This window comes from Adiantum capillus-veneris, chromosome 21 (assembly GCF_014529385.1).
Source record: "Adiantum capillus-veneris isolate H3 chromosome 21, ASM1452938v2, whole genome shotgun sequence".
In the NCBI taxonomy this organism is placed as follows: Eukaryota; Viridiplantae; Streptophyta; class Polypodiopsida; order Polypodiales; family Pteridaceae; genus Adiantum; species Adiantum capillus-veneris.
Genome location: NC_140951.1, coordinates 92,070,123 through 92,090,770, shown reverse-complemented (window position 1 = coordinate 92,090,770; position 20,648 = coordinate 92,070,123). Strand labels below are relative to the sequence as shown.

The 20,648-nt window shown below is 44.1% G+C and overlaps 1 protein-coding gene across 9 annotated transcripts in view; it reads left to right on the top strand.

The window, feature by feature from the left end:
- The window catches only part of LOC147431351 (phosphatidylinositol 4-phosphate 5-kinase 9-like), a 30,059-nt gene extending 13,266 nt beyond the window's left edge, over positions 1–16,793 (top strand). For 2 of the 9 annotated variants that reach the window (XM_086493949.1, XM_086493950.1), the window contains exons 6-8: positions 15,515–15,654; positions 15,733–15,892; positions 16,059–16,793. In XM_086493949.1, coding sequence (XP_086350075.1) covers positions 15,515–15,654; positions 15,733–15,892; positions 16,059–16,344 — 586 coding nt within the window. In that variant the 3' untranslated portion in view covers positions 16,345–16,793. Of the gene's footprint in view, positions 1–15,514; positions 15,893–16,058 lie in introns of all 9 variants that reach the window. The other 7 variants (XM_086493947.1, XM_086493946.1, XM_086493951.1 and 4 more) reach the window with 6 other exon arrangements.
- Positions 16,794–20,648: the final 3,855 nt, after the last annotated feature.

Below are 20,648 nucleotides of genomic sequence, written 5' to 3'. Positions count from 1 at the left end.
GGAGTCAGCAATCATTGCTAAGGATTTGCACTCAACTGGGACGCCCAGAAAAATGGAGCATAGCACTTACCGTGCAAGACAAAGAGGGGTCTACGATGACCAAGGGGGCCAAGGAAGAAAACGTCCTCCATCTAGGGACCATGATCATTCTAAGAAGCCAGAGGGCAATGGCAAGCGAACTAAGTATCTCTCTCCTACTCAACTCCAAACCTTCAGAGAGGAAGGAAGATGCTTCTACTGTGGAGAGAAAGGACATATGAAGCCGGACTGCCCTCTAAAGCAGCAACGGCAAGAACAAGCCTCTACGAGGCAAGATAAAGAAAGGAAGGAACCCGCTCCACCAAGCTCGAACTCTATTCCAGATGTTCAAGGAAACACAGAAACGGAGAAAGGGAAGCGTCAGCTTCTGAAGGGCTGGGGGTCTTTGAACAACCAGCGAGTACTGATTCTTTATGATCCAGGATCCACGGATAACTTCTATCTCCCTGGATACTGCAGAACGTTTGTGCCTCACACCGGCTCAGCTTGGCACACCGGTTACATCCGGATCGGCATTCGAGGGGTTGACAACCAATGCGACTCCCGTGCAAGGACAGCTCAATCTTCGGATTGGCGAGTACAAGGACCGCGAATCATTTTTGATGGCACCCATCGAGGGATGTGATATCATCTTGGGTATGCCATGGCACTTCCCCATGACACCTGTCCCCGATTATGTGGAAAAGACGCTCACTTTTTATCATGGGGGTAAGAAAATAAAGATTCATGCTGATGTAGGAGATCGGCAGTTCCCAATTGTAAGTCATATCTCCATTAAGAAAGAAATGAAGAAGTGTGTTTCTGCTTACTTGATTTTTGCACGTGAGAAGGATAAAACTAGTGGGGATTCACTCTCTAGTCTGGAAATTAAGCGTTTTCAATTTATTGAAAAGTACAAAGATTGTTTCACAGAAACACTCCCTGATGAACTACCTCCGGTACGCCCGGAAGATCACCGTATAGATCTCATACCGGGTAGCTCGCCTCCCAATCAACCCCCTTATCGGGTGAGTCTTGCTCAGCAAGAGGAAATTCTGAAGCAAGTCAACGAGCTTCTAGAGAAAGGGTTAGTACGGCCAAGTGCTTCACCCTACTGCTCTCCAGTTCTATTGGTGCAGAAGAAAGATGGCACGTTTCGAATGTGCATAGACTATAGGTCTTTAAACAAGATCACGGTCAAGAATCGCTTTCCGATCCCTTGGATTGATGATATACTTGATAAGTTGCAGGGTGCAAGTGTCTTTAGTCGCATAGACTTAAAGAGTGGGTATCATCAGATACGGATCGCCCATGAGGATGTCCATAAGACCGCTTTCCGCACAACCTTTGGACTATATGAATTTTTGGTAATGCCTTTCGGCTTGACCAATGCTCTTGCGACATTCAATCGCATGATGGACCGCATTTTCAGCCCGTATCGAGCTTTTACGGGAGTATTCTTTGACGACATACTCATCTTCTCTAAGTCAGAAGAGGAACATCGGAAGCACTCGGACCTAGTGTTTCAAGAATTGCGAAAGCATGAGTTGCATGTGAATGCAAAGAAGAGCGAGTTTTTTCTCTCAGAGATACACTATCTCGGCCATATAGTCTCTCACAATCAAGTGAGTATGGATCCTGCCAAGATCCGAGTGGTAGAAGATTGGCCTATTCCCACTACGGTACATTATGTACGTAGCTTCCTGGGATTATGTTCGTATTATTGAAGGTTTGTCCGAGAATTTGCCCATGTAGCAGGTTCACTTCATGATTTGACAAAGAAGAAGATTCCTTTCAGATGGGGATCGAGACAACAAGGAGCTTTTGATCGGCTCAAGTACTTGCTAAGCCATGGACCTATTTTGATAGTGCCTGAGTTAAGGAAACCATTTGAGGTTCACTACGATGCTTCAGGCGATTGCATCGGAAGCAGTGTTAAACCAAGAAGGCCATGCAGTGGCCTACGAAAGCAGACGGCTTAAGGATGCAGAGTTGCATGCATCAATCTACAAAAAGGACCTCACGGCTATGATTCACGCCTTATCCAACTGGAAGCACTATCTTCTAGGAGCGGATTTTGTGATCAAGACTGATCACCAGAGTTTGCGGTATTTTCTTACTCAAAGGAAACTATCTGAGAAGCAGATGAGATGGACAAACTTTTTGTCTATGTTTCACTTCCAGATCCTTCACACGGCTGGGAGTAAGAATGTGGTCGCAGATGCATTGTCTAGGCGGCCAAGGGTGAACGCTATCACTTCGGTGTATCACCAAGAATTAGAAGCACTACCGGATTTGTATCCGAATGATCCAGACTTCTCCACCGTTTGGGGAAAGCTACATCGTGGAGAGAATGAGTTTCCCTATTCCATTTGGGACGGTTATCTCTACCACCATCAGACCATATGTGTGGCGGAACCATTAAGAAAGAAGATCATGGATGAAGCACACGCTTTGCCTTATGCGGGTCATCGGGGTATTCTCCCTACGACCTTAGCAATGGAAAGATATTTCTTTTGGCCTAGCCTTAAAGCAGACATTGATAAGTATGTCAGGGAATGCTTGGTTTGCCAAAAAGTGAAGTATGATTGGCACAAGACGCCTGGGTTGCTACAACCATTGCCTGTGCCTAATGAACCTTGGGAAAGTATTGCCATGGACTTCATCATGGACCTCCCTAGAACTCAGACTGGAAATGACGCGATCTGGACCATTGTGGACAGGTTTAGCAAGCAAGCACACTTTATACCAGTCAAGAAAACGATCAAAGCAAATCATATGGCTAGGGTTTTTCTAGCACAGATCTTTAAGCATCATGGAATGCCTAAGTCTATTGTGAGTGATCGAGATCCTCGCATGACCGGAAGTTTTTGGCGTGCCTTGATGGATAAGAATTTTTCATCTGCCTACCATCCTCAAACGGACGGGCAAAATGAGATAGCCAATTCCACAGTATTGGATATGTTAAAAGCGTGTGTCAGACCGGCAATCTGACTGGGAGAAATATTTGCCCCTTGTCGAGTATACGTATAACAATACCATACACTCATTGACGGGGAAAGCACCTTTTGAGATTCTCTATGGTAAGCCTTTGCTTCCACCGATCCTTTTAACTAAGGATAAGATCTTTGCAGCTGATGAATTTGTCTGGGATTTGGACACGTCCTACGGGCAAGTTAGGAGAGCTATTCTACGCTCTCAAGAAAAGCATAAGAAAGCTGTAGACAAGCACAGGAGGAATCTAGACTTAACAGTCGGACAGTCAGTCTTACTCAAGTTTGAGAAGGCAAGACTTAAGAAACAAGCGTCTCATAAGGGGAAGGTGGTAAAACTTTCTACCCGTTATTATGGGCCGTTTAAGATCACTGAGCAAGTGAATGATGTCACCTTCCGATTAGAGCTACCGCCTAATTGGAGGATCCATAATGCTTTCCATGTCAGTTTACTCCGGCCGTATGTGGGACTGCCTCCGAGTCAGCCTAGTGCTGAGGAACCTCCTGAGGTTGAGGAAACAGAAGAAATACTCCACAACTGGAACAGATAGTAAGTCATCAGGAGCGGCCCCTCCAGGGTGGTCTCGTACGGTCACGTACGTTTTGTCCACGTACGAAGACGTACGGTACTCATCGAACTAGAAAATTTTATGTCGTACGACATGGTTACGTACGTTCAAAAATAAAAACACGCAATTCTTAATCCTAGATTTTACACTTAGGACAAATAGACAATTGATTATCACATTGGACAAGAATGCAACTTGCAAGTGCCAAGTGCCAACACTCAAGAGTTGAGAATCAAGACAATGAGACACAATGGGTATGAATTGCGATTCGCATTACATATGTCATAAATCAAAAAGCTAAGTTGAGATTTGATAATCGAGATGATACAAAAAAGTAAGCCTTTTAAGCCTCAATCGTGCAAAAAGTGGAAGTAGGGTCAAAAAAGATATGAGAGACACTAAAGTCTAAGAGCTTTCTCCGCTCTCATCATCATCATCATCTTCCTCTTGTGAGCTATGCTCATCGATGTCATCTTCATCCTCACATGAATCGGATTGTGGTGTGTCATAATCCCCCTCACTAAGGAGATTTCCCTCCTCGTCATACTCCGGCTCTCTAGGGTCCATAGTGTTGGATCTACGAATAGGCACATCCTCCAAAACAGAGGCCGCCGCAATGGAGCCGCTTCCCGACCTCGCCGCACATAGGTTGTAGGAGTAGTAGCCTCCATCTCACGGCCACGAGCATGGGAAGCTCTTGCACCTCTACCTCTTGTAGCCGAAGGGACTCCATGCACAATGACCCTCTTGCGTGATCGTGTGCGAGAAACCCGTCGGTCAATCTCCTCTAGCTCCAAGTAGAGCTCACGGAAAATTTGCTCCTCCGTCATATCACTCTCTTTGTTTACACTTTTGAGAGTATCAATTGAGAGCTTGCAATCATCAACATTGACCTATTTGACAAGTTATGATCTTGGGACAATACTTGGGACAATACTTGCATGTCCACCTACAAACGTGTCGTTTGTCCCTCACTCTCTCATAGGAACGGCAATGCTTTTCAAAAGCTTCATGAAGAGGGGTAGGCATGATAGAACACTTGAAAGTTGAGAGATTTAGAGCTTGAAAGTTGAATGCCAATGGAGAGCTATGAGGGAGGAATGGAGAGCTCGAGAGCTATGGAGGAATGCTTCATGGAGGAATGGAGAGCTTGAGGGAGGAATGGAGAGGCTAGAGCTTGGGAGGAATGGAGAGCTTGAGGGAGGAATGGAGAGGCTAGAGCTTGGGAGGAATGGAGAGCTTGAGAGCTATGGTAATGGAGGAATGCTTCATGGAGAGCTATGAGGGAGGAATGGAGAGCTTGAGAGCTATGGAGGAATGCTTCATGGAGGAATGGAGCTTGAGAATGACTCATGAGCTTGAGCCTTGAGTTGGAACATAATGGAGAAGAAGAGAAAGAGGGCATCCTTATATAGATTTAGAATGTACACACTTGCCCTTGAGGCTTGAACACAAGAGAGAGTTAGATAAGAGAGAGAGAGAGAGAGAGAGAGAGAGAGAGAGAGAGAGAGAGAGAGAGAGAGAGAGAGAGGAGCCTAGGCCCTAATGGAATCCAAGGTAAAGGACCAAAGCAATGAGAGAGAGGGAGAGGGAGAGAGAGGAGCTAATGGAATCCAAAGCAATGTGAGAGGGAGAGGGAGAGAGAGGAGCTAATGGAATCCAAAGCAATGCTCAAGGCATGTGGGAGGTGAGAGGGGGGATTCTATGCCAAAAAGTCACGTAAATTCCTTGCAGTCAAAAGCGCAGTCAACGTTTTTTAAGCGCAGTCATCCGGACTTAAAAAAAAAAAAAAAAAAAGTCCGGATGGAACGGATAGGACGTTCGAACGGGACGACACCGGACGGGACGGGACGAGCCGTACGACGGACGAGAACAACCTTGGGCCCCTCAAGTCCGGAAAAATAACACGGAAGTATTTGGTTAAGTTTAAGAACTATTCGAATCTAGATGCTCAGTGGATGACGTAGGAGGAATTAGCAGCTTATCCCGAGATACTGGAGGTATATGTTCAAGCACTACAGTTGAGGTCAACTGTTTAGAAGCCAGAGGGATGTTGCTAATTGGACCATTTTCTAATTTTTAATGATTAATTTCTTTCTCTAGGATATTTTATTGTGTACACTAAGAACTGTTAAAAGATTGTAGCTACAGGAAGCGCCATCAAGAACGGACAACTCTGATGTGTCATTTGATGTGGGTGACGGTAAACATCGCGAAGGAGTTTCCGTAAGTTCGGTGGAAAGGGCCAGGTTACGAGTGCCCCTGATGCGTCACATGATGGGTGACGGGTGCATCAGAAAGGGGGCATTCCGTAGGTTGAGGAGGAAATCTGAACTGAGTAAGAAAATACGCGTAAGAACGCAAGCACAAGAATAAAGATGGGTTCAAAGAAGCTTTTTACGAAAAGCAGGAACTTTCGCGGGAGGGCAGATGCTTTCCTGCGAGGAGTCTGTGTCTGCATTGCATCTGTGCTCGTGTTCTGCACCCGGGGACGCCTGGAATGTGTCCGTGTAGCATTGTTTTCACTAACTGAGTGAGTTTTTAAAGTTTAAACAAGTTCACACTTTATTTTATAAAGTGGCCGATCACTTTTAAGTGACCAGCCCTCTTATAATAAAAAAAGCAATGCTCTAAAAAGCCTACGTTAAAACTCTACAAAAAAAGCCTACGCAAGGCTGAATTCAGCGATCTCTCTCTCTCCTCTCGCTAGGGGCGCCAGGCTTTTGCTTTTCGGCTCCTATTCCCGCCGAGTGCAAGGGCCTATAAAAGGGCAGTTAGCGTTCTAGTTTTACACACGCCAGGAGCAGCAGGAGGAGTTAGCGCTGAGAATTTGGAGCAGTCATTGCAAAGGAAATTCAGCAAGTGTTCGTGTGACGACTGAGTACGGAGGTCGCTTTTCCGAGCAAGGAGCTATAGGTATAATTTGTTGATACGCATTGCGAGCTATTGCTTTGTGTGGTTGTTTTGTAGGAATCCTCCCTCACGGGAAGTCCCTCATGGGAAGTACGACCTTTGCGTCTAAGTCCCTCTCGGGAAGTACGGCTTCGCGCCTAAGTCCCTTACGGGAAAGTACGGCCTCGTGCCTAAGTCCTTCACGGGAAAAGAACGACCTTCGGGTCTAAGATTACCGAACGGAGGGGTTTCCTCGGATTCTTGTGCTTGTATATGAACTCTCCCTGAATAAAGAATACTGTTGATGGGGGGGGGGGGGGGGGGGGGGGGGCAGCCCATCTTCTGGTCCCCAATACTGTGTCGATCTTCTCCCTTCTCTCACATTTGCAAAGTATTTTATTTTTCAGATTTCTAAGTGCTCGTGTATGCTCCCGTTTTGTGACATATTGCTGCCATTTTTCTTATTGCCCACTCTCGAAGCTCTCGTATGCATCGGCTCATTAACCCCCATCATAGTCGTAAGTTCTTTTACTTCCTCCTCCTCATTACCTTTGTCTTTAAGGCCACAAATTCTCACATGTTAGGCACGCACACGTCTTCTTTGCTCCTCTTCTAGTGTCAAGTTAATAATGGTAAATGTGGACGTTGTTTCTTTGCCTTTCCCTTTCTTGTCAACCCGATCCATTTCTCGGCCTCATCCACTTTCTGTTGGGTCTTTGTGATAACATCCACCCAAGAAGTCGTCATTTCTTTGTTGTTCCTCCCCCTCTGTGATGACCCACACTTGCTCTTTAATTGTGTGGAGTTCTTCAATTATTGAGGGTTGAAGCTCTCCCTCTTCAAGCGTGTTTCGTGATTGCACCTGTGCAAGCTCCTCCTTGAGTAGTGCAGTCTCCGCCTCTTGGGCAGTCACACAACTTTCAAGTGTGTTTATCTTGCGGGGCGGGCAGGGCTGCAGGGTGGGTAGGAGGGAGCGCGAGGGGGGTGGGGCAGCGCACACAGAGAGAAAAGAAATGAAATGTTATATTAACGTCTTCAAAAGGCCAAAATGACCTATGAGACCAATTTGTTACAAAATATTGAATCTGATACCATGTTTGGGTACAAAAGAGCTAGAACAAAAATACTACTACTACTACTAGAATCCATCCTCATCTGCACTCTGGATGTCGAGAGAGTATGGCTCGAATCCTTTACTGTAGTATCCGTCGATGCTATGTAGCCCCTCCTCAATCGTGGCCGTCTGGATCTCCGTAGCTCTAGTTCTCGGTCGATGAGAGTGCCGGTAGTGGTCGAATGAGTGTGGGCCGAGATTTGTAGTGATGGCTGCTCCTCTGGTTGTCGTATATCTAGTGAAAAGAAATATGTAATCTGTCTCTCGGACTGTCTCTCTCTAGCTCTTCCCGGTAAAGAGTCTCTATATATGTGTAACTCAAGTTGATATAGCCCAAGACATCTCTGATCCTCATAACTCATGACCCTAGAGAAAGGACCGAAACCCTCTTTGAATAAGCAGTGGAAACGCCCTGAATCTCATAGTACACTATGCAATGACATATGTAATGTAGCTCTGTCTCTGGCTCTAGCTGGCATAAGCGGCATATCCTGTTGTCTGCTGGTATCCCTCTGAATCTACCAGTCTCAATTTCCAGTTGATGTGAGGATGTACGTATCTGACCAATGGCACACCGCAAACCATGAGACTTATGTGTGTCCATGTAGCTTTGGTCCAATCACAAACCCATCTCTTGTGAAGTGGAGAAGACGCTCTCTATAGAAAGTCATCTTCATGCCCAACTCCTGTGGCGGCTCTATCCATGTCCTCCTGCCACCTAGTATCCAACTGGATCAGGTCCTGACGAATGAGTCTAGTAATCTCCACTCCTGTAAGAGACATTGAGGGTGCTTGAAGAGAGTACTGGAAAGGGGGCAGCGTGTCCATGGTGAAGCCATGCGTCTGGAACCATGATGTGTGTGTGTGTGTGTGAGAGAGAGAGAGAGAGAGAGAGAGAGAGAGAGAGAGAGAGAGAGAGAGAGAGAGAGAGAGAGAGAGAGAGAGAGAGAGAGAGAGAGAGAGAGAGAGAGAGAGAGAGAGAGAGAAATGAAATGTTATATTAACGTCTTCAAAAGGCCAAAGTGACCTATGAGAGGATTTGATACAAAGTCAGAGTAACAAGATGACAAAAATGAAATGACAAATGTCACAATAAAATACTATGGAATCCTAAACTACTAGGTGTGAACTAAGCAGCTAGCTGGGATAGCTAGATCACAAGAGATCCAGCATCGGTCGCTGGCGGATCTCATCAATCTCCTCCATGGTCAGTAGTTTGACCGGGCGTCGTGCATGTCGAGCCAAAGTGATCTGAATCCTCTGATGCAGCCTCCGCCGATGTTGTGTAGTCCTCCGCAGTCGTGGGCGTCTGGATCTCCCCAGCTCAGTCGCTCGGTCGATCAATGTGCCTCTGGTGTGAGGCGACGAGCTCTGCTGTGGTAGTAACTCCTCCGGGTGTCTAGTGGCAGCTCTAAAGAAATCTGTGATCTGTCTCTGAGACTGGCTAGCCCCTCCTCTCATCAGGCTCTCTCTGTGTCTGCGTAGCTCGAGCAAAAACAAACCCAAGCATCTTTGATCCTCGTATTGCATGACTCTGGAGAATGGTCCAAAGCCCTCTCTAAACAAGCAATGGTAGTGGCCTCGTATCTCGTAGTAGACGGGGCAATGGCATGTGTAGTGCAACTCTGTCTCAGGCTCGATGTCACACAAGGGGCATGTCCTGGCCTCTGTTGGTACTCCGCTGTATCTCCCAGTCTCGATTCACAGCTGGTGTGAAGATGTGCGTATCTGGCCGATAGCACATCGTATCCCATGAGACAAGTGGGTGTCCATGTATCTGGGCCTCGTCACAAAACCATCAACCGTAAGCTGGAGGAGATGCTCTCTGTAGAAAGCCATCTTCGTGCCCAGCTCTTGTGCTGGCTGTATCCATGTCCTCCTAGTGTCTAGCTGAGTCAAGTCCTGGCGGATGAGCCTGGTGATCTCGGACTGTGTAAGTGTTGGGGTATAAAGCCCAATGTGGTCACCCAGGTAAGTGGGTGGGCCGCCAGGTATGTACACATGTTCTTTTGTAAAAACCTAATAAGAACTCACTATGCTCTACACATTACAGTAGAGCGAGTTCACCATATCGTCGTGCTCTTCTTCTCGCACTCTCTCGCGTCGCACTTCTGCTCGTACTCTTTCAACTGGTATCAGAGCTCAGATCGAGGCTCGGGGCAGCACTGCAGGAGGCTAGAGTCACCATCTTAGATTGGAGTGAAATTCGACAGGCGTAGACACGGCCTCAAATCTCGTGGGTGAGCCCGAAGGCCTCGGTGTTGTCAGAATTTCATTCTGAGGTCATCTCGGCCACCGTTCGGCTTCGACAAAGGTCTGCGCAGGCCATTTTCGACTACGTGGTCTCGACGGGTGCAGATCCGACTCTGCAATTTGGGGTTTTCGGCCTACGACTGCAGGTGTTGAGGATATCGACACTCCCAGAGTGTTGATTTGTGGCTGTCTACACATCGAAGGACGGCTCACAGTTCTTGGAGGCGTGTCACATACGACATGGGCGCATCTACACACAGACTGTAGGCGACATCCACTAGTTCATCAGGTAGCTTGTGTTTGCTGCTTGATATTCCAGATTTCATCCTGACATTGCAGGTACCTCCACATGGGATGTATTGTCAGAGATGATGTATGTTTGTTGAGGGTTTGCTGGCTGTGAGTCACGCAGCAAACAACCGCCGCAGCGGTTACAGCATACAGTGGGAAATTTGTGGATGTATGACTTTGTGGGAAGTCTATGTACTGTCAGATTTATTGCAGCCTTTGTTGAGGGTCGAGTAAGGTTTTATTGAGCTGGGGGATTCTCGAATGTTGAGATCCTTTCGGTGATACAGGTCTTGGAGCGATCCCTCGAGCATCCTTAGATAGGCAGCTAGGATGTATTGACTGTGAGTTAGACAGTTGGGATTGCATCTTTGCTTTACTGCCGTTGAGGCATTGTCACAGTCTATGCTTACAGGACAGTGACAGGACAGTGAGAGACAGTACAAGTGCAGGACAGGTTTACCCGCAGCTTACAGTGTCAGAGAGACAGTGTTTTTTGAGCTGTTTTTTTGGTCTGTTTTTAGTACACGAGAGCCATTTTACAAAGGAGACTCTACCAAAATTTTTGCAGAATCTGAAGCTTTCTTGGTTCATTTGATAGGTTGATATTGGTTAAGAGGTCATTTTACAGGGGAAACTCTGCCGAATTTTTCCCAGGAAAGTAAACTACTGTGAAGCGTAGCTATGGCTGGATCACAAGACACTTCTCTTTACAATATCAAGAAGCTGGATGGAACCAATTTCCCATTGTGGAAGAAGCAGATTTGGCACGTGTTGATACAAAAGAAGCAGATAAAACCTATAAAGCTCAAGGGGATAAAACCAGAAGATATGGACGAAGATGAATGGAGCGAAATGGATGAATTGGCACTTTCTACCATTATGCTGACTTTAGCAGAAAGCGTTTACTTCAATGTAGCAGACGAGATGTCGGCTTATCAAGCATGGTTAAAGCTGAGTGATCTTTATGAGAAGCAGAGTGCAGCTTCACAGGTATACTGGCTTAAGAAGCTTGTTGACTTGAAGATGAAAGAAGGGACACCTATGTTCAATCATCTGAATGAATTCAACACAATCTATAGTCAGTTGTCAGCTCAAGGTGTCAAGTTTGATGAACCTGTTAGAGCTATGTTCCTGTTGATCACATTGCCGGAAAGTTGGGACACTTTTCGCACAGCTTTGAGTAATTCTGCAGCTCCAGATGGTTTGAACATAGCAGGTGTAGAAGGAAGTCTGCTTACCGAAGAAACCAATAGAAAGACAATGGACAAAGGCAAAGGAACAGCCTTAGTTGTTAGGGGAAGGACCAAAGAAAAGTACAAAGGTGGAAACATGAATCAGTCTCGTAGCAAGTCCTGCAATGCTAAAGGCAAGAGTGACATAGAATGCTACCATTGTGGCAAGAAGGGTCACATGAAAAGAGACTGCAGAGAATGGAAAGCAGAAAAAGGCAAAGAGAAAGCTGAAGACCATGGTGAGAAGAACAAGTCCTCAGTGAAGATTCAAGAAATAAATGTGACAAACACTGTTGCAGAGGATGACAGTTTAGTGTCAGGAGACATCTACTTCTTGAAGAATACAATGGACTCAGCTCTTCTTACAGCATCTGATGGAAATGCACTGAGTGACTGGATTATAGACTGAGGGGCATCACTTCATGTGTCTCCAAACAAGGAGTGGTTTACTTCTTATGTGACCACTAAAGATCATGTTTGGCTAGGCAATGGGCAGACATGTGAGATCTTAGGTGTTGGAGATGTTCAATTAAAGTTTAAAAATGGCTCTTCTTTCACGCTGAAGAATGTGAGACATGTTCCCGCAATTACAAAGAGCTTGATCAGCACAGGTTTACTTAATGATGCAAGCTACGTCACCACTTTTGGACAGAACATGTGGAAGATATCCAAGGGTTCTATGACAGTAGCACATGGAGTAAAGTCTGGAGGACTTTACATGATTTATGTATCAAATGTCTCTAAATATGTAATCAATGTAACCGAGCAGCTGAACGTTTCTTTGTGGCATAGCCGGTTAGGACATATGTCCAAGAAGGGAATGGAAATCTTGTCTCGTTCTGGTTATTTGCCTGGCTTTTCATTTAATGATTTTGAATTCTGTGAACATTGTCTGTATGGTAAGCAAACACAGTAGCCACATAAGCATAGAAGTAGTAGAAGAGATACACAGTTGGCACTTGCTCATAGTGATTTGTGTGGACCTATGCCTAACCTATCTCTAGGGGGAGCTTCTTACTTTATGACATTTATAGATGATTACTCGAGGAAAGTATGGGTTTACTTTCTCAAGCACAAGGATGAAGCGTTTAGTGTTTTCAAAACATTTGTGACACTTGTGGGGAATCAGAGTGGCAAGAAGCTTAAATGCTTACGCATTGACAATGGTGGAGAGTATGTTTCAAAGGCCTTTCAGGACTTTTGTGAGTCAAAAGGTATAAAACGTGAACTTACTGCTCCTTACAATCCTCCTCAAAATGGTGTTGCTGAGAGGATGAATAGGACCATACAAGAGAAGGTCAGAAGTATGTTGTCTAATGCACAGCTGCCAAATGGGTTTTGGGCTGAAGCTGTATCAATAGCTGTTCATCTTGTAAATAGATCTCCTAGCAAGGTTTTGCAGAAGGATTCAGTGCCTGAGATGGTATGGTCAGGCAAAATGCCCTCATACAAGCATCTCAGAGTCTTTGGCTTTGAGGCGTATACTCACGTTCCAAAGGAATTTAGGAACAAACTTGAGCCAAAAAGTAGAAAGTGCATCTTTTTAGGCTATGGTAATTCTGGTGAGATGGGGTACAGACTTTGGGATCCTGAATCCAGAAAGGTTGTCCGCAGCAATGATGTTCACTTTAATGAATCCAAATATTATTCTAAACCAGAGAGGGTTGAGGAGATTAGAAGAGTTGTCTTCCAAGAAGATGGACCTGCACGTGCAAGACAAAATGTCAGGGCTCAAGAGGAGCAAGGACAGGATAGAGTGGAACCACAGGTTGTGGCTGAGCCTGAGCCACCTATTGTGCGTAGATCTGGACGTGTTACGCGACCTCCTGATAGGTTTGTTCCATCTATGAACTATGTCATGTTGACTGATTGCAATGAGCCTTCATGTTACAAGGAAGCAGTGCAAATGAAGGACTCCGGGAATTGGCAATTGGCCATGCAGTCAGAGATTACAGCTCTGCATAAAAACCAGACATGGAAGCTAGTTAAATTACCACGGGGCAAAAAGGCTCTACCCTGTAAATGGGTTTACAGGTATAAGATCACCGCTCATGATAGTCAGCCAAAGTACAAAGCAAGGCTTGTTGCCAAGGGCTTTAAGCAAGAACAAGGCATTGACTTTGATGAAGTCTTCTCTCCGGTGGTCAAGAGGACTACATTGAGATGCTTTCTTGCATTGGTTGCCATATTAGATTTGGTGTTGCACCAAATGGATGTCAAGACAGCGTTCTTGCATGGTGATTTAGATGTGGAAATTTACATGCAGCAGCCAGAAGGGTTTGTTGAGAATGGCAAGGAAGATTGGGTATGTCAGTTGTTAAAGAGGCTTTATGGCTTAAAACAATCACCGAGGGCATGGTACCATAAATTCCACAAGTTTATGCTTTCTCAAGGCTACAAACGTAGTGAGTTCGATCACTGTCTATATACAAAGAAAGCTAAGGATGGTAGTTGGCTGATCCTTATTTTGTATGTGGATGACATGTTGATTGCTGGCAAGCACTTGGAAGAAATTTCAGCTTTGAAGTCAAAGATGGCAAAATCGTTTGACATGAAAGACATGGGTGAGGCAAGTCATATACTTGGTATGCGCATTAAGAGAGACAGATCAAAGAAGTTGATTTGGTTATCTCAAACAGAGTATATTGACAAGGTTTTGCAACGTTTCAATATGGAGAAGGGAAAGGCACTGAGTGTTCCATTGCCACCATATGTGAAACTTAGCAAACAAGATTGTCCTGTGTCTGAGGAAGAATAGGCTGAAATGGATAAGATTCCATATGCGTCTGTAGTGGGTAGTTTGATGTATGCAATGATTGCTACTCGCCCAGACATTGCATTTGCAGTGGGAGTAGTAAGTCGATACATGTCAATTCTAGGAAAGAAACATTGGGAGGCAGTGAAAGGAATATTGAGATACCTGAAAGCTACAAAGAGTATGCGTATATGCTGTGGGAGTCAGGAGCTAAGTGTAAAGGGTTTTACAGACTCAGATTATGCAGGTGACTTAGACAACCGAAGGTCTACGTCATGGTATGTCTTTACATTGGCTGGTGGAGCAGTATCATGGCGTTCTAGATTACAAGATTGTGTTACTCAGTCTACTACAGAGGCTGAATATGTTGCAGCATCAGAGGCATGCAAAGAATCAATTTGGCTTAATCGACTAGTAACAGATTTGGGAATCAAAGAAGAGATGCCTGTGTTATATTGTGATAGTCAAAGTGCTATACAATTGGCTCGCAATCCAGTTTATCACTCAAAGACAAAGCATGTGGATGTGAAGTATCATTTCATCAGGGAAATGCTCGAGGATAAGCAACTTTAGCTTGTCAAAGTTCACACCACAGAAAATCCTGCTGATCTACTTACAAAAGGACTTCCCTCAGAGAGCTTTGCGCATTTTCGCAAGCAGTTAGGTGTAGGGTAGTACATTACTTCTCTACATCTCTTGTATATTAGCTTGTATAGTAGCTTCTCTCACACTTAAAGTACCACATTGGACTTTAAGTGGGAGGTTGTTGGGGTATAAAGCCCAATGTGGTCGCCCAGGTAAGTGGGCGGGCCGCCAGGTATGTACACATGTTCTTTTGTAAAAACCTAATAAGAACTCACTATGCTCTACACATTACAGTAGAGCAAGTTCACCATATCGTCGTGCTCTTCTTCTCGCACCCTCTCTCGCGTCTCACTTCCGCTCATACTCCTTCAGTAAGAGTCAGAGAGGGTGCATCCAGTGAGTACTAGAAGGGAGGCAATCTGTCCATGCTGAACCCATGCGCCTGAAACCATGATGTCATCTCCCCATGCCAGCATGCTGTATCTCCCTGCATGGCTAACTGTCGAGAGGACTCAAGTGCAAGGCAGGAATATCTGTCTGTGGGAAGTTCCCACATTCGGTGTATGAGAGAGAGAGAGAGAGAGAGAGAGAGAGAGAGAGAGAGAGAGAGAGAGAGAGAGAGAAATGAAATGAAATGTTATATTAACTTCTTCAAAAGGCCAAAGTGACCTATGAGACCAGAAAGTTACAATGTGGTGGATCTGATACAAAGTCAGAGTCAGAGAGAGAGAGAGAGAGAGAGAGAGAGAGAGAGAGAGAGAGAGAGAGAGAGAGAGAGAGAGAGAGAGAGAGAGAGAGAGTAAGTATTGCAGGCAGATTGACAATGACTGTAAGTTCTTGGAGAATGAAAGGATTATGGATTATAGTCTTTTATTGGGCATCCATTTCAGAGCCCCTCAGTTTCCAGCCGTTTTCTCTTCAAGCCCTTGTCAGCTACCTGTTCTTGCGAGTAGTAAGGACAAACCACTTTTGGATTACTCTTGTATCTTTCTTGCTCTTGTTTTTGGGTTTGAGTCGATAAACCTTGCAGGAGAGCAAGTTTCTGGAGCTGCTTCAAAAGGTTTGTTTGTTGTTGCTCATGAGCCAAACAAGAACTCTTCTTCATCGGGTCCACATATAAGAGGAAGTCCACTGAAGACAGCTGCATCTGGCAACGAGGAAGTTGATTTGTTACTACCCGGAACCGCGAGGTTTTTCACTGGTTGCTTCTTGCAAAGCTTTTAAGATTTTTCATCTTAAAGCATGATAAGGCTATTATGCATCCTGAAGCTGATGATGACCATGAGTATATGACTTGCACTTTCCCTTGAAGGTGAATTTGAGTGCGGATTCAGTGCCATATATGATAATGTGCAGGTTGCGGATTCAGCTGGGCGTCAACATGCCGGCAAGGGCAGATCGTAGGCCGCATGTGGGCAGAGAGTCTTATGTGAAGGAGAATCAGCTTGAAGAATCCTATGATGTGGTGCTCTACATGGGGATAATTGACATCTTGCAGGAGTATGACATGGGGAAAAAGCTGGAGCATGCTTACAAGTCGCTCCATTTTGATGCCCTTGCAATTTCTGCAGTAGATCCGAGCATGTATGCACGGCGGTTTCAGGATTTCATAAGCCAAGTTTTTCCAGAGAGTTGTGACTGAGGAGTTCCTGGTTGCGAATTCGGCAGAGCACAACATAACAGTTGCAACAAAGCACTTACCTTGGTGCAGTTTCTGAGCAGGTTTGTACAATAATTTACTCCTATGTAAATGAAATCACCCATTTTTTCCTCAAGGAATGGTTTGGCCCTCATGAGGAGCTCTTCAGCTTGAAGCTTTGAAAATATGCAGTCAGTCATCGGTGCGTGGGCTCAACTCCTGAACTTGGCGGCTCTGCTGTCTATGACCTGAGAGTATGGAGTTTGGCATAAAAGCTAGCCAAAACGTCGATCCTCCCTTCAAGGATGAATGCCACAACTTCAAACGAGGAACAGCGGAAGAATATGTTGTAAAATGAGCAATGGGTTGACAGAATCAATTCCTCTGTAAATTATTTTTCTCATAATTTTCTCTGTGAGGATTAAATTGATCTCCTTATGAGTTTGGAATCTCGCTCTCTATGTCGGTCTATTTTATTTTGTAGCAGATTTATTTTCAGCATTCTAAGGGTGATTTTTACAATGCTGACTTGTGAGTTGTCTACGTCCCAGTAGAGAGAGAAGCGTTTATTAGCGTCGAGAGTTTGGAGAGAAGAGAAAGCATAGCAGAATAAAGATACATAGAGCTGTTATACATAGCAGTGCTGCAGTCAATTCGACAAAAAAGGTGCACACCAGGAAGCAAGGCATCCGGTGTCCATGCGGGAAAGGAAGAAAAGAAGCTGTGGATATGGAGCGATAGCTAGTAGGAGTTGGGATGAGGGCTGAGGTTAAAACAGGGGACAAGGAGAGACGCTTCCTTTCTCGCAGTTTCCCTTGCTACTGAACGTAGGAGGAAAAATGAGGCAACCTGTACAGAGGAGTGCGACAGTGTTTGAAGCAACTAACAGGAGAACCTACAATCTGACGGAAGAGATGCTACTTGGTATCTGAGGATGTCACAGGAAGCTCTGATCTTTACGGTAAGCTTATTATTGGAAGTAAAGGCTGACCATTGAAGTAAAGGCATGGACAGTGCATACTTTCTCCAAAGGGGGTCAATATGTATGCTGAATGTGTTGTACTGTTTTTGACGAGGTTCCTCTCCGAGTCATCGTCACTTGGAGTGCGTTGATTGCAGGATATGCACAGCATTATCCTGCACAACATGGGTAGGGTCCAAAAGCTCCAAGCTATTTTTTTTCAAATGCAGAGAGGTTTTCCTTCCAATTTTAGGAACGGATGTGCACAAATAGGGCTGGCCAAGGAAGTTTTGAACTGTTTGGATGGATGCAACAGGAGCACATCTCCCATCTCTCCCTATGGATTCGCTTTTGCTGTTGTGATACTATGAGAGAATGTGTGACAAAATGCATGTCTTGGAATGTACTTGGCAATGGTTTAGTTGGCATGTATACCAAATCTGGTGTATTCACTAATCATGCTTTACATACTCTTGATGCATATCCATGATGACAGTTTGTGGCGGCATACCTCTACTGTACTGGAGTGACCAACAGTAGAAAAAGCAAATCTATGACAAGATGGCAGTTAAATTGCATTGATTGCAGTATTTACTTGAAAGAGGAAGGGTGGGGAAACTTTGGCATTTTTAGTGAATACAAAGCAAGGACTTGTATCCAAATAGATGATTACCTAAGGGTTGTTCGAAACAACATTATATTGTGGTCTGCATGTATGCCAATTGTGGTGTGCTTTTGAAAGCTCAACTATTTTTTTTTGGGTAGCGCAATAGGATACGTTTTGATTCTTGTAATAGCACGTTACTTGCGAAGGACACTCGTCAATATATGTGATGCACTTGCAAGTAGCACAAGGTTTTGATAATGAGCTTCCAATCAGATGTCATCTATTGAATTGCATTTTGGGATGCCGTGTCCACAGACATGGGCAGGATGAAAGAAAAGCTACAAAGCATACATCTGCCCGTGTGTAAGTCACTATATACTGAATGCCCTTGAGAATGTTTGCATAAGGTAGGGCAAGCATATTAGCACCCAATCAGCATCCAAGGTTGTAGTGGTAAATGCATCAAATTTCTTCAGTTTGAAATATATTGGGAGACGAGTCTCCACCCCAAGTAGAAGAGTACAATTGCTTGGGTTGCTCCAACAGACTACCCTTTTAAGGATAGAAATCCTGCCCTAACATACATGCATATATTCACCTACAATCTAGTGGAAAAGTCTAGTACTCGTCTGTGAGAGTGGTAAAGGCAAGGGAACTATCAGTGAAGGACGTGACCAGAAATTCTGATCCTTATGTTATCACCATGGAAAGCAAAAGGATTTAGACACCCATTGTTTCAAAGTGTTTCAATCCAGAATGTAACTTGCTTTTTGCATTTGAAACAAGGTATCTCAATCCAGAATGGAAATTGCCTTTTGCTTTTTGCATTTGGTGAGGATGTTCTCATTTTCCATGACCTTGCAAAGGAAGATGTTCTCTTTGATGCGAATGTTTAGACCTCTGTCACATGTCAAGAAGTGAGCAGGAGCTGATGGATTTTGGAAAACTTGAAGGTAATGAGTTCCTTGATGCATTTCAAATCTTTAAAAAAAGGTGACCCTCTTAAACTAGAGGAGAAGCAAACTGACCCTTCAACACTGGAAAAGAAGCATATTGTACCCCTTCAGAGCTAGAGGAGGATAAAAGTATATGAGGGAAAGGCACGTTCCTTGTGGTTTATAATAAATGGGTGAGGATGGTGCCACCTCCCCACCATATGTGTTTATGGTTTTATTTTCTTTGGGGGTATAACATGTGAGCACATAATGCATTGATCATGATATTTTGAACTAATGTTTGTAAAATGATTATGACTATTGACATTTGCTAACTTAAAAACTTCTATTCTTGTGACGTTTGTACGATTGATATGTATACACATGCTTTGGGATTAGTTTTCGATACAAAATATAGGTATATTACTACCTTTCCATTGGAGCATATTCGATGGTGATCAATTTTATGAATGTGACCTAAATTGAACCGGTTCCTACAAAGTAATCATGCCACACTAGTTTTGGATACCTAGAGGACACACCATGTACACCGTTCTGTCTCATAGGTTGACTTCGGCCTAGGAGACATTTATGGAGTCTGTTTTTGGCAGCATGTTTTCACGAAGAAGAGAGAGAGTGAGATATATATTCTTTTGTGCTCACAAGCTACGTTCGATGTGTGTTACCTAGCTCCCAATTGGGCGAGTTGTTCCCACAGTATGGCCCCTTACGGGTATAATGTACAACGATGTACAATAATAAATATAGGAATTTATAGACTTCTTCCTACTTATTTCCCCCATGTTATATTGATTTTAAAAAATAATGCCAAATGTAGCCTAGCTTCTCCTTCATTAAGGCTTGTTTTAGAAAAGGCCACTTGGAAACAAACAAGATTTAGCTCTTTGGTTTAGTTCGTTTATAGAAATACCAGGTGAAAAGACCAAAGTGGCATTCATGACTTATGCATAATAGATAATAGAGATTATATACGCTCTTGATCAACACATGCACCAAAAGACAGTAACCACAAAGTAAAAATTGATTATTAAACTAAACGAAACTCTATATGATAACACCTTTAAATAGGGCTAGAGAATATAGTACAAATGAGAAGTATAAGTCTTTATGAGTCCAAGATCCCCCAAATTAGCTCTTAGAATTTGTGATCGACCCTAGGACTATGGGGATTTAAATAGGCTCCAAATATACTCCACTCGTCCTCTAGTACATTTAAGACTAGGCAGGTGACTAGCACATGACTCCATGACAACTGAGCTCCAAGTAGATTGGAAGTGATACACACCAAGAAGCATGCAACATAGACCAAAGTCACATCACCTAACGACATCCACAAAGAAAACAAGAAATGAGGTCTGTGATTTGTCCTCAATAAGGGTCTTTCCTAAATCTTCTTTGGGCCTTGAAAAAAACTTTTTTGTTGATTTGAAAAAGGCTTGACTTTGTTAGCATAATGAGCTTGTGATACACCAAGTTAGTAATAAAAACAACAATTTCTTTTTGCATTCGCCTTACCAGAATTTGAATGACCCCTAAGTTAGTAATGGGGTAATTTTTCAAATAAAGGGGTTGGCCACCTTTCAAATTGAAGGTATCCTAAGGTTTCTCACCACCCTTGGCCGAGGTCACCTTTAGGAAAAGCATGCCAAGTTCTTGATGATCTTATAATTCTAGATACCATATATTGTAATGTGCTTATTATTGGTGGATGTACCCTATAGCTGAGAAAGCATGTGGGATCTTTAAAGAGGAGGCAAAGTGATAGTTTCTCGCTAGATACAAT